A 13,628-nucleotide genomic window follows, 5' to 3' on the forward strand; every position below is an offset into this window, starting at 1 on the left:
GATGAAGTATTGCCAGCAGGTCAAAGGAGGTGATTCTTCCTCTCTACTCAGCACTGGTCAGGCCACACCTGGAGTGCTGTGTCCAGTTCTAGGCTCCTTGATGTAAGAAAGACATGGACATACTGAAGAAAGTCCAGTGAAGGACCACAAAGATTATTAACTTGGTTGGAGCATCTCTGCTAAGAGGAAAGGCTGAGAGAGCTGGGACAATTCAGCCTAGAGAAGAGAAGGCTCAAGGGGAGGGATCTCATCAATGTGTGAAAGTACCTGAAGAGAGAGTACAAGGAGGACAGAGCCAGGCTCTTTGCAGTGATGCCCAGTGAGAGGACCAGAGACAATGCGCACTGAAATGTGTGAGGTTCCCTCTGAACGCCAGGAAACACTTCTTTACTGTGAAAGTGACCAAGCACTGTCAGGTTTCCCACAGAGTTTGTGGAGTCTTCCTCACTGGAGATACTCAGAAGCTGCGTGGACATGGTCTCGGGAGAGTGGCTGTAGATGTCCCTGCCTTGGGGGGATGGAGGTGCTGTTGGGCCAGATGACCTCCAGAGATGCCTTCCAGCCTCAGTCATTCTGTGATCTGCTATTTTATTGTCTTTTTACAACACTGCAGAATCTATACCTGCTCCATCTCTTACAGATAGTAAGAAAGTAAAGGAGTTTCTTCCTGTCACAATGCAGTGTTCTAGAGAGACAACTGAGGTGGCTCAGAAAGAACACAGCATGCTTTCAGTAATCCATGCTCGGGCAGGACATCTGTGCCTTGAGTATGGATTGGATATGTGTGCTTAGCTGGGCTTATCAGTTCTCATTTCCTCTGTATCCAAAGTAGTTTGGACAAGCATTTGTCTCTGCATCTATTCACTAGTGCTGTGGGTCCCAGGAAGTTTCTTTGGTTGCAGTCCTGTGGTGGTCTGTTTCCTCCTGTGCAGGTCCCAGACTGGAAATGCTCATGAGCAGACTTTTGGTGGTCTGTAGGAACCAAGCCTGGCGTGGTCTGAGCTAATAACTCCATCAAATCCAATCTGATTTCTGCTGTTAGTTGAGATGGCTCTTCTCAGGACTTTGGTCCTTGGAGGGCTCGTAGTGTGGGGTGGCATGGGACTGGGCTGTGGCAAAGCTGATGAGTCACACTGGCAGTGCAACACTGGCCAGTGGCCTACGGACACCCACTGGTTATGTGGAAATCAGCGTAGCCTTGGCAAGCACAACACCAGCATTGTGGAACAGGTACTTAGTATCCCTTCACTGAGTCCCTGTCTGTATTATCCATGTTTTTTTCATTACTGAGCATCTCATAGCCTCTTATTCCCTGATAGCAGAGAGTTAGCTGTATCAGAATGGTGGTTTTTTTTGTCTTGAGTGAATAAGAATGTCCATATTTTGCAATTCAGCATCTAAGATTACTCATGTTTCTCCCTGCATGCTAAGGGTGACTATTAACAGTGCTGTGAAACTAAAAGCATCCCAAATTACTCTTGTGTTTGTGTGAGACCTCAGTTTGACTCCTGCTAGGAGTTTCACCTGGGCCTTTATACTATATAATGCTTAGCAAATTGAATTGTGAATTTAAAATTCCTAGTACTAAAATAGAAATCTGGTTTTGGGAGGTTTTTTTGGGTAAGTGTGAGGCTAAAATACAAAATTTACATTTAAGGTGAACTTGGTGCTATAAAAGGATAAAGTTCATCTTCAACTGCTTTAAGAAAAGTACCTTGTGATTTACCAGGACCTTCCACCACAAGAGTGGACTTGGTGTGTTTGGGATTTTCCACTAGCCTTCTTAAGGTAAACTTCTGATGTATCTAACTGAAGAGCAGCAAAAGGCTCCTCAGCAAAGTGCAGTGCTGGGGCAAGCATATCTATCGAGGCACAACTGTATCATCATTCCATGATCTATTCCAATAGTGTGCTGAAATGGAAAGTGTTGTATGTGCTTTATGAGTAAGGAGTGAGTTAATTTTTCTCTTCTCATTGTCTGTTAATTGTCATTGAAACCCAGGTCATTACTGTGTGCTTAAGAATACGTAATTTACTGTTGTATTCTGCTTGTAGGTGTTTTATATCTTCAGTACGGAGATGAAACAAAGCAGCTGAGGATGCCGAATGAAATCACAAGCACAGACACAATTCGTGCCCTTTTTGTAAGTGCCTTCCCTCAGCAGCTGACGATGAAAATGCTGGAATCACCCAGTGTGGCCATTTACATCAAGGATGAGAGCAGAAACATATACTATGAATTGTGTGATGTGAGGTAAGTAAACATGGGATCACAACTGGTTTAGTTTGAGTGGGGTTTTTTGTAATGCACTTCCAGATTAAAAGGAGTGGTGTTGATAAGAATCTGACAGTGGCCTGACACATAAAGGCCTGTTCAGTGGTATCTGAGTAATATGGGAGGTGCGGTCTGACACTGCCTGGAGCTGTAGGTGCAATATGTATTGCACAAGCCATTGATAAATGGTGTACCTTGTTCAAATATTCATATAATATGTGCAAGCTCAAATATTTAATACTTTATCAAATTTTAACAGACATAAATATTTAAAATGCAGAACACAAACATTTGCAGAAAAACTGTGTTGGTTGGTGGTGGTGGGTTTTTTGTTTTGTTTTGTTTTGTTTTTCTCTGGTAGCACAAAGCCTGATGCATGTGTGCCTGAAGTTGCAAAACAAATGTCACCAATGTCCTTACAACACCACCAGTTATGCCTCATCTAACACTGGTGCAGAACACTGGTGTTCTGCAGCAGCCCCACCACCTTCCTGTTTTATGTCAGGATGCAGCAACTAATGCAGTCACTTCCTCTCACTAATTCAAATTTGATCAATAAATTATCTGACCTTTCTATCCTTTATTTTTTTGGATTTTGGCTCAGCTTTCTATCCTTTATTTTGTGGGAGTACAGCTGCTTAATTAACTATGTTCCTTCCATCCTCATATCTGTGCTCTTTGAGCCTAAGGACCAGGTTCTCAGGGTCCGTAGAAAGTCCCAAATCATGCAGCAACAAAGCTCTCAGGCACAATCCATAAAAGTGTGCAAGGAAGTACTGTGGGCCTTTGTACCATGGTTTTCTTAAGAACTTATGTGATAAAATGAACGAACAGAGGGGCAGAAGAAGCAGGAAGCAGAAAAGGTGTTCCTTCTCTGCCAGTCTCCCACTAGTGTAGGAAAATGATGTGTAAGTAAGAGAAATGTACTGTCCACTGCTGTCTTGTTTCTTCTGGAGATCCTGTGGCTCAGGTGCTTCTCTGTCTTGTGTTGTAGTTAAAAGAGCAAGTTGGAAATTTTCTAGCCTTGCCACTTCCAATTTCCCCATTTTTAGTCTTTGAACAGCACTGCATTCCATTTTGTAACCTCTGTCTTGCCCTCCTCAGGCTGTCTATCCAGAGTCTTGTCATTAGCCAGCCTCTTGGATTTCAGTTTCTGGTTTTTAATCTTCCTTGCTTTGCAGGCTCCCACACCCCTGTTCGGGGCCCATCTGATTTTTTGCGTCATCATCATTCATAATGTACTCAAGTTTTTTACACATCAAACAGCCTGTTCACAAGATCGAATCAACTGATAAATCAAGATAGGGGTTACTACATCTCTGTTGCCAAGTGCATTTTTGTCAACCGTCATCTTACCCATGGGCTTCTTCTTTCTGGCTTATCCCTCCATCTTCCCTTGAGTTTCAGACTCAGAGTTTATGACTTCATCTCCTCCCTGCCCCCCAAGAATGTGGTTGTTGATTATCTTAATACGACTCCACCTTTTTTTCCCTTGCTCCCATTGCAGGCGTCACTGTGCCAACCTCAGGCCTGGCTCAATCCCAGCATCTGCTTCCTCTGTTCCTATGCCTGAATTGTAGAGCATTTCTAGAGGAAGTCTTACGACCCAGCTGACTTCCTTCATAACAAAATTCCCTCCTTCAGTTCTGCCACACTTCTCACTAAGGAAAGCTCAGCAATTCCAGCTTAATGGCATCCAAAGCATGCACTACCAGCTGCATTTTCACCATCTTTGAATAATTTCCACAACAATTTCTCCATTTTGTTTCCTTACACTTCACAAGATCTTGCCAGTGTCTCCTCTCAGAGGACGGATGAAATGAAATATCATTTTTCTCTACTTTGCTTGCTGTGTCTTCAACTCTCTTCTTTCTTCCTTTTCTTAAACACAAGTGTTTCAGTCAACTCTTCAAGTCATCAGCCTCCTTCAGAGGCTGTCTCATGTTCCCCTGTGCCTCACATCCATTGCTTTGTCTTTTTATTAAGTTACTACTCTCTTAAAAGTGCCTACGCTTAGTGTGCAAACATATGTTTCTATGCCTCCTAGCAAAACTGTCCCAGAATAATGTACATCTCCACTTCCCGCTCCATCACCTTTCTTTCTTTCACTGAGCTGTCACTGCAACTGTTGTCTGGAGTTTTACTCTTCTGATTCTGTCCTAGACCCATTTCCAACCTGTCTGGGGCTTTATTCTTCTAATTCCAACTTGACTTTTGTTCCCTACAGTGCCATTTCTTCTTGAAACCTTTATCTCCCTTTGTTTCAATGGCTGGTCTTTCCTAATGTCTTCCTGTCTCTCTTCTCTCCTTTTAGGTATCATTTGAGAGGTCCTCTTCTCAAACATTGATTTTCTGTCACCTTTTTTCAGGGCTTGGGCCTCCTTCTTTTTCCTTCACCTGCACTTTTCTCCAGCATAGTCTCATGGACCATTAGTTTCAGCCTAGCTTATGTTCTCCTTCATTAGGCCATGCATTAGGCCATGACAATCCTTGTCCTTTTTTTTTTTTTCCCTCTTTAATCACTGGGGGCAAAATACTATCTGTCTACTTAAGTCTATAACCTGGTCCTTTTCTTAAAGTGGTTCAAGGCTATGCATCCAGTGTGGATTTTGGATTTTTTTCTGCGTAGCACCCCTATGATGCAGGCTTTCCTTTCCCACCATGTAGTAAGAAAAAAACTACACTCAGCTAATTCATCAGCTTTTTTTTTTTTGCTGTAACGGTCTTTTCTTGGCAGTTGACACAGGTGATCTTGTTCACTCTTGCCCAATCAAATGAAGCAACGAAGATCATTGTCCTAGTTTGACAAGCAGACTGTTTCACATGCTTTTCATTTGTCCTCTGGCTGTATCTTTTCCATCTCATTAAATATAAACTACCTGTCTTCATTATGAGGGCTCCTGTAAGCCCACTGCAACGCTACTTTTCACTTCTTGTTCAGTACCAAGTGCCATCCGCTTCCACTTGGTGAATGCCAACTTTATTCTACATGTCTGCAATTTTCAAACAAATGCCTTCACACTCTCTCCTGGGCAGCCCTCTAGCATGCTTGGAAAGTATCCTCTGCAGACATCTGAAAAGCCACTGTGTTGGTCTCCTTCCCACTCTTTCTGTACACTGCCTACTCAGAGCAAGCCTGTGGCTCCAGGGTCTGTTTATTGCTCCTCTGGCTGGGGGGACTATAGTCTTCTTATTTCTTTTTGCTCCCTTATCTTTCTGCAGCTATCCTGTTGTCTTTTGTGTCTTCTATTCACCTTGTAAGCTGCTGAAGAGGTTGTATTCCTGGGGTGTTTACACAGCACACAAAGATCAGTGAGGCCTTTGAACACGTCAAGGGTACCTGGGAGCTACAGTAATGCAAATAACAGTAATAATAAAAGTACAGTAATATATACCTGTTATCAGTAATGTTTATCTTAGAATAGCAACATGAGATGAAATAGAATTCACTTCAGAGATCAAATGCCTAGTATTTTGGTGCTTTGCCTTGCAGCAATGTTTTACTTCAAAGTGTCATGTTTCTACAAGAAATATTGATGGAGAATGCTTTTAAAACTAACTCCAGTTAGTTGAGGTACCATCTTATAGCCATCAGACAGAAAAGACAGCAGATAAAATTTATTAAAACAAGTAATATACCGTTTCTTGAGCTGAAGATTGAGAGACCTTGCTTTGTATCCAAAAGAATGTGTTTCCAAGTCTGAGGCATGAAATGGTAACTGAGACTCCCACTGCAAGTCTCAAAGCAACAGGGTCACATTTTCAAGATGGAAAACAGTTTATGTTACCATAAATAATTGAAGAACTTGAACTTGCTGCAAGGTAGCTATTTTCCTATGCAGTCTACAAGTAAACACTCATAAATACTAAACTTCTCATCAGCCTTAGAGTTCTTAAACAGGAGGCACTGATCTGTCTCTTAAGCTGTGGGGTTTCTTTAATAACTACTTGACATCTACAACAGCAGTACAAGTTCTGACTAGCTACCCATTCAAAGCAATCACTGATTGTAATATGACATTGTAAGAAAGAAATTGGACCTGCCCAAAAATCCTTTCCTTCATTTTTAAATGATAATCCCAGTGATTAAGATCAGTTCACTAGACTTATAGCTGCACCTGGAGGAAGGGAATTCAGTCACATGTGTAAGTAAATTCCCTACTGGGAAATGAAAGGAATCGCAGTTTTGAAAGGCTGTAAGTGAGCGTAGATTGGAGGCTTTGCTACTGACTAAATGTGAACAAGGAATCAGCAGAACTCAGTGCCCAGTGTCTAAGTCATAAAATTATTGGAAGGTAGGTTTTGAAACAATATAGAAAACTACTCTCATCTAACTCTTCCTTAGATGTAGTAGTTGAAAAATGAACTAATCAATGACAAAGTGTTGAGTCCTAATTAAACAAAAATATTCTCTTAGAGCTTTCAATTTAAACCATTTATTTATGTAGTAGATTTCATTAAAAGTTTTGCTTGTTTATTTGTTTTTGTAATTTCTTTTTAAAAACAAACAAACAAACAAACAAACAACCCAACCTGTCTTTATTATAGATAAAGTTTAGAGGAAGGATTTATCTGCTACTGAATTTTTAGCTTGTAGATTTTTTTTTTCAGGCTTGTGAAAAAACTGATAATTAGAGTTGCCTTGAGAATAATTGCAGTTAGGAAAACTGCTTTTCTTTTGATATTCTTGCTTCTTAGAATAGCAAAAGTTCACATGGGATGAGTACACAATAAAGCATGTAAATATTAACTAAATCCTTTTGAGTGCTGTGTAAATGTTGAAGCTCTATTGTCTTCAAAGTGTTTTCACTCTGTGGCAGGATCTTTAAAGAAATTTAACACTATCTAATTTTTGTGGGTGCGGAGTTGTAGCGAAAGAATGATACTTCCCATGGGAAAGAGAATCAAAGTAGGCTTTTGTTTGTTTGTGTGTGCCTAAGTTATGGCATTTAGGTTTTTCTTACAGGGAGGCTGCAGACCTACTATGTTTGTCTGTTACTTGAAACTTTTGGGCAACAAAGTAAATAAAACTGCTTTCATCTGTTATCATTGCCGATTCTTTTGATTCCAGGAATATTCAAGACCGGTCTTTCCTTAAAGTTTACAACAAAGATCCTGCACATGCATTTAATCACACTTCCAGAGCTATAAATGGAGATTTAAGGGTAAGTACTGGTGCTGCATTTATACTCCTCTTTCTTCCAGCTTTTATGTTAAATGTTTAAATTCTTAACGGTAATATGTACACAACAATTCATAAAATTGTGGGTATATATATGACACGTACATAGAAGAAGGAATTGTTAATGCTTGCTGTAAGATTTCTTCACTGCTTTGCTTTTTTACCAATTATTTGCCCTGAGCATTAACTGGGTTTTTTGTTCTTGTTTACTAGCATTAAAGCATGTGAGTGAGAATACAGCCTTTAATTATTTATTTTGGGACACAGGCAGTGCTCAGAGTTTATACAGCTTCTTATTTGGTGTCTCCAAACCCTATACAGCAAAGTATGGCACGGTGTTAGTTCACTCCAGCAAGGCTTCAACGTCGACTGGTTTGCAGTGTCTGAGCAGATGTGTCTAACTTGAAGTCTGCCGAAAAACTTTGTAAATAACCATTTCAAATAGGAAATTCTGATAAATACCCTTTGTGGTGTAAATGGTTTTGTCTTTTTCTAAAATTTTCTACCTGTACTGAACAGGGACTAGTATATTTCTATTTTCAAGTGAACATTTTGTATTCTGGAAACTATAGAGAAGGCATTTGAAACATAACTTGGTTTCTCTCTCTCAGTGTCTCTCTCCTTTGCTGGACTGTTATCTCCCACCTTGATGCCGAGAGGGCAGGAGGTGGAGCTGTGGCACCTATTCCACAGTGTTACCCATAGCTAATGTTGCAGCAGGGGGTGGTGGCGGTGAGATTACAGAACCCTCCTCACCCATCCTAGGTCTGTCCTCAGAAAACAGTACAACCAAACGAGCTCAGTGGGGCCAGTAAGGAATGTCACTGATGTCCTACCTGCTTTGTGGCTTTTACGCGTGCTCCAAAGCTGATTCAACTACGTGGAAAATTTCCTGTGAAGGAATTTGCTTAATTGTACATTTGCTTCTTGGTTTCATTATCAATTCTGAGCCTGTCTCACTGCTTTATTATTAATATTTTATGTAAGCAGTCCTGCTGTTTCAACAGTTTAGGACCTCATTATTTTAGGAAGATTGCAATAGTTTATTTACAGGCACTATTCTCAACCACGTCCCATTTATGCACTTCAATTATAAAATAGTCCTTTTGGTAGGTCAGTGTTCTAATTACTTGATTTTTCACCCTGCTGCACACACAACATGTGAGAGCAAATAGATGTGCTTCAAAGGGCTGATGTGATAGTTTTTATTGTCTTCTTAAAGGTCCTGAAATTCCTCGATTCCAGTTATATTCCTGTAGTAGCAACTGGATATGTCCAATACGGGCTTGTAGTGATAGGATGAGGGGTGACAGGTTCAAACTAGAAGAATGTAGATTTAGATTAGATGTAAGGAAGAAGTTCTTCACTATGAGGGCGGTTTAGATGCTGAAACAGGATACCTAAGGAAGTTGTGGATGCTCCATCACTGGAGGTGTTTGACACCATCTAATGATGGGGATTTGTGCAGACTGGTGTAGTGGGAGGCTTCTGTGCATTGCAATTCGATGATCTTTAAGGTCCCTTCCAACCCAAAGCATTCAATGATTCTGTGGTCTCATTCATATTCGAAGGCATACTGTCTTTGCACATTGTGACATTAACTCATGGGAAAATTTCATTGTGGCTTTATAAAGTTATACTATATTGTTCCATGTGCAGTATATGCTGAATGTATCTACTGTGGCTTTACTTGTGTGCTCTAGACCAGTCTTCAGATACAGTTAGCCTCTGTATTCCAAAGTAAAGAATGCTTTGTTGGCCCTCTTCCTGGTATTTACTGCCTAACAGAATAGTTTTGAACAGAGGTGCTGCTTCTCTGCAAAAAAATGTAATAATTTGTGTGGCTTATTTAAAAATACTGTGTTGTATAACAGATATGTACACTTGACATCTCCTGATAATGACTGAGTGATCTCTGTTTGTCCATTACTCAAAAATAATGGTGTCATAGTGATAACCTTTGCAGAAGTGGTGGCTTCATGATAGAATATTGTGTTTTGCTCTGCTGAAATGCCAAAGATGCCATTTCAGAATTCTGTGCATCCAACAAAACACCTGTTTTCTCATTTGGCTCTTCCTTTGCATTGGCAAATTTCTTGTCTTTCTGATCTGAGAGGTGAAATCAGAGCAAGGATGTTCATAGAGGTTTTATGGAGAAACATGCAAAAAGTCTTCCCTTTGATCTATGTGAACTTCTTCACTTCAAAGTTATGAGCATGGAAACAAGTGATTTCTGGAGCTCCAGAAATAATCAAACCTGATTGTTTAAGAATATATATCTTCTGGTTGAGTTCTTCCTCATGCAGCAACACTCAGATCCTAACTGAAGTTTTTCCTAAAGTAGAGGGTTGTAAGAATGCTCTGTCTGATGCTCATCCTTCAGAGTCTAAAAAGCCAGAGCACACACTGCAACTTTTCCTCTATTCAGAAGTACTGTAGGATCTTCTTGCAAATCTCTAATTTTGCAAAATTAAGGGAGTTGCGATGGTAAGGACATAGTAGTCTATTGGTTTCTACTCTTTGGTTAAATCTGGTTGGAATTTGCCTCCAGATTCACAGATTTTAGGTCAGGGAAGACAACAATGAATAATTAGATGGATTATCTATCCTTCCTGCCTTAGTAAACCAGATTAAACAGGGTGGAGGGGGTGGAGGGGGCGGAGGGGGCTGAGTGAGAAACATGTACATTTTATGTACTGGTATTGCATGGTACCCAAAAATTTTTTTTGAAAACCTTTGCTTCTCATCCTTCCTTTTGTATGTGTGCATCTTTGCATTGGGAAGATTGATCTTCTTTAATTTCTTGTGATAATGGGTGCGAAATTCACTATAGTGGTAAGTAGGGAGTGACTTCTGTAAATACTCTGCTGTGCGTCATGGTTAACCGTTTCAAAAAACCTACAGATAAAGCAGCTTGTTGTCATACTTGTTGAAAGAACAGTGTTTAGAATATAATTATTTAGCTGCTGTAAATGTATTTTTCCATGGTGATACTGCGAGTGTGGTTTTATCTCCTGCCATATGTGAGTTAAAGCTTTGGTTTTTTGAGGTTTGGGAAAATTTTGCGTTTACAGATTTTTCTACTGTTTGCCTTTGTGTCCCTTTGGAACCTTTATCCCTGGGTTTGATGATGTTCAGGCTTCTATTCATGTGATTTATAATCATTTCCATGTAACAGACCCAAAAAAATCTCAGAAAATAATGTTAGCTGCCAGCTTGGACACCTGTTTTAACTGCCAAACAGATGTGAGACCTGTATAAGAACTGGCGGTAACACTTGAAGTATTAAGCATTATCCATATGGGCAAGAAGACTCAGAATGTGCAAGAGGAGTGTGAGATCTGTGAGTTTCAGATGTCCTATCAAACCACTCAGCTTTCATGTCCATTAATTCTGATTGTGTTGGTCTTCTTTCTGTTTCCTGCATTTTTGTGAATGGATTGTGTTTGAGAACAGGGTCTAAACAAGCTCTAAAGGACAGTTTCTCTGGAAATCCTTTGGAGTGCCTTACTTGCTTACTGATGCTGTGCCATGGCTCTTTACATCCTGAAGAGCATGGTTTCTTTGACAAGTCTGCCATATTGAATGCTGTTCAAGCAAGAGGTAGCCACATAATGCTGCGCCACTGGCTATTTCTGCATGTGCTCTTCCTTTTTTTTTTGTTATTCCTCTCCCAAACTGTACGCTGAAAATTTGCAGCAGCTGTTTTCTTTGGAAAACTGCATCTTCACATTGCTGCATTTCATTCATTTATTTCTTTGCCTGAGTTTGTAACGTTTATCAGCATTTTCTGTGTCTCTGTGCAACAGTACTTTCTTTTAACAAAATACTATCTCGTGTCCAAATGTTCAGGTGATCTTTTTATTCTCTCTGGCATTGTTTTGAATTCCAGTGTAAATGCATGTACACAGCCGTGCTGGTCTGTGCCATTAGAATTAACATTTGTGATTTGCATAGATTTGAAGGGGAAAACACTTTCTCAGACTTACTGGGTGTAGGGTCCAGATTGCCTCTCTTACGTTCAGCAGTGGTATATAGATTGAATATCAGCAGATGGCACAAAAGAACTGATGGTGGACTTTTGTACATTGCTGGATGAATTGAATGAATTTGGAAGTGTCACAGCTGCTTTTTTTCTGGGCTGTTGCTGTGAGCCCCTGGCACCTCCCTTGTGGAAGTGATTCCCCCACTGAATGTGCACAGCATATTTTCTGTCCTCATCTCTATACCCTCTTTTTATGGTGTGGCTAAAACGGGAAGAATCCTAAATTATAATCTCCCCCTTCTGGCATTGCAACTTGTCTGTGTTTCTGGTGGCACGGTTGGATACTAATAATGTTGATTTATGCAACAGTTTGTTTAGGGCCTCATTTGTCTGCCAGTTTTGAGAATTGAGAGGGAATTTTTACTTTATAACAAACCGGTGGCTATTTTGCTTGGCAATCTTTCTGTTCCTAACCACCCACCCTAAAGTCTGTGTGTTTCACTTTGTTTTAAAATGTTGTAGACCCACCATGGTTTTGCAAATTCACAGACTTGCATAAGACCTTATCCCAGACCTCTGCTGAATGGGTGAGGCCAGAATATCCAAAGAATGCTTGTTGTGGCTGCTGTTGTATCGAAGTACACTTTGAGGTGTTTTGGATTTTTTTTTTTTTTCAAGACTGCTTCTCCAAGAAAGAACAATTAGGGCAAGTGGAGTCAGAGCTGAGTTAGGGGGCTGCGAGGTGGGACTACCTGGAAACTCCACATTTTCTGGGAGTTAAAATAGCAAAAAAGACGGTGAAGTTCCTGGCAATGGTGAGGGTTTGGGCTGCCAAGGTGAGAAGGGGGAAGCTGTTCAGCAAAGTGAGACAGACATTTGATAAGCTGGGTAAACTGTTGTGCTGAATATTTTTATTAATGAAGTCTTGCAACAGCAGCTTTTCATCCTTCCTGTGAAAGTGCCTGGCTAGCAGGTTGCTAACATTCTGTACATTTAGATGCAATTTGTTAACTTAAAACATCCTACAAGTGATAAAACCCCTCAAACATCTCCCAAAGAATTTAAAGCATCCAAGGAGCTTGAAATTCAGTGCTGGTTTGCAGGGAAAGATAGATAACAGAAGCAGGGTCATCCTTCTGTGTTCTTGATGTACTTGTAAACATATATCCAGCTTTGAGATGTTTAACTTCTTTTTATTGGATTGTCTGCAATCTTAACATCAATAAAAATACAAGCTCCAAAGGCTGCCAAAATTACATTTGTTCATTGCATACTGCAGCTTAAAAAAAAAAAAAAAAAAAAAAAAAGGCAACTCCTTGAACTATGTAGAGGTATTGAGAAAAAAAAAATATTTATTTATTGGAAAAGATTTCAAGCAATAAATTGGGTGAATGCATATTAGTGCTAGGATGCCTATAGGACAGCATTTATGTAAGTTGCCATGTGTTTGTCTTCCTGATCCTATTACTATAAAACTTTGTTTTCTCTTGGGAAGAAAAAGAAAAAAGAAAAAGCAAATGCTAATACCTCTATTATCTGATAGAGACCTTCCAAATGATACAAATCTCATCTTTCCTGCTGTTTTGCTGTCTGCTTTTTCTAATGCTCTTTTTGTCATTGAGAGGTTATGACAACATGAGCCATATTGTATTTATAAACATCACGTGTTTCCTTGATATGACTTGCAGTGTCTGCCAAACAGAACACATGGAAGAAACATTTCTCATTAGCTCAGCATTGGTTTTGGTTATACTGATTTCCGGGACAGGAAAAATGCCTTCCTTACTCAGATTTAACTTTCATACAGTAGAAAGAAAGCCTCTGAGTGTCCATGAAATCTCTTGAGCAGAGACGCTGCAGCTCTTTTAGTCCACATACTTTGTCAGAGGAAAAGAGAAGAAGTTGTTTATTTTAAAGAGAAGATGTAATGGCATTTATTGCTGAAACTAAATCTCCATTAAAATACTTGCCAAAGTCATCTAGAAACGAAACTCAGCAAGAGATGTAAGGTAAGATGATGCTTATAAATAATGAAAGATTTCTAATTCCTTTTCTTATTTTTTTTTCCAAACTAAAAGATATTTTGGGATTAACTTGGAATCTAAATCAGAACAGTGAAAACTGTTTCTTCTTCCTTGAGCCATATGAGGAAGAAAAAAAGTTTAATTGTTCTCTAAATCACTAAA

The 13,628-nt window shown here is 39.8% G+C and overlaps 1 protein-coding gene across 1 annotated transcript in view; it reads left to right on the top strand.

Moving 5' to 3' along the window:
* The window catches only part of LOC103775640 (sickle tail protein homolog), a gene marked incomplete at both ends in the record, with an annotated part of 55,829 nt that overhangs the window by 15,097 nt on the left and 27,104 nt on the right, over positions 1-13,628 (top strand). The window contains 2 exons of the mRNA XM_008943110.1: positions 2,056-2,254; positions 7,347-7,440. Coding sequence (XP_008941358.1) covers positions 2,056-2,254; positions 7,347-7,440 — 293 coding nt within the window. The remainder of the gene's footprint in view (positions 1-2,055; positions 2,255-7,346; positions 7,441-13,628) is intronic.

Source organism: Merops nubicus, unplaced genomic scaffold (genome assembly GCF_000691845.1).
Source record: "Merops nubicus isolate BGI_N331 unplaced genomic scaffold, ASM69184v1 scaffold24706, whole genome shotgun sequence".
In the NCBI taxonomy this organism is placed as follows: Eukaryota; Metazoa; Chordata; class Aves; order Coraciiformes; family Meropidae; genus Merops; species Merops nubicus.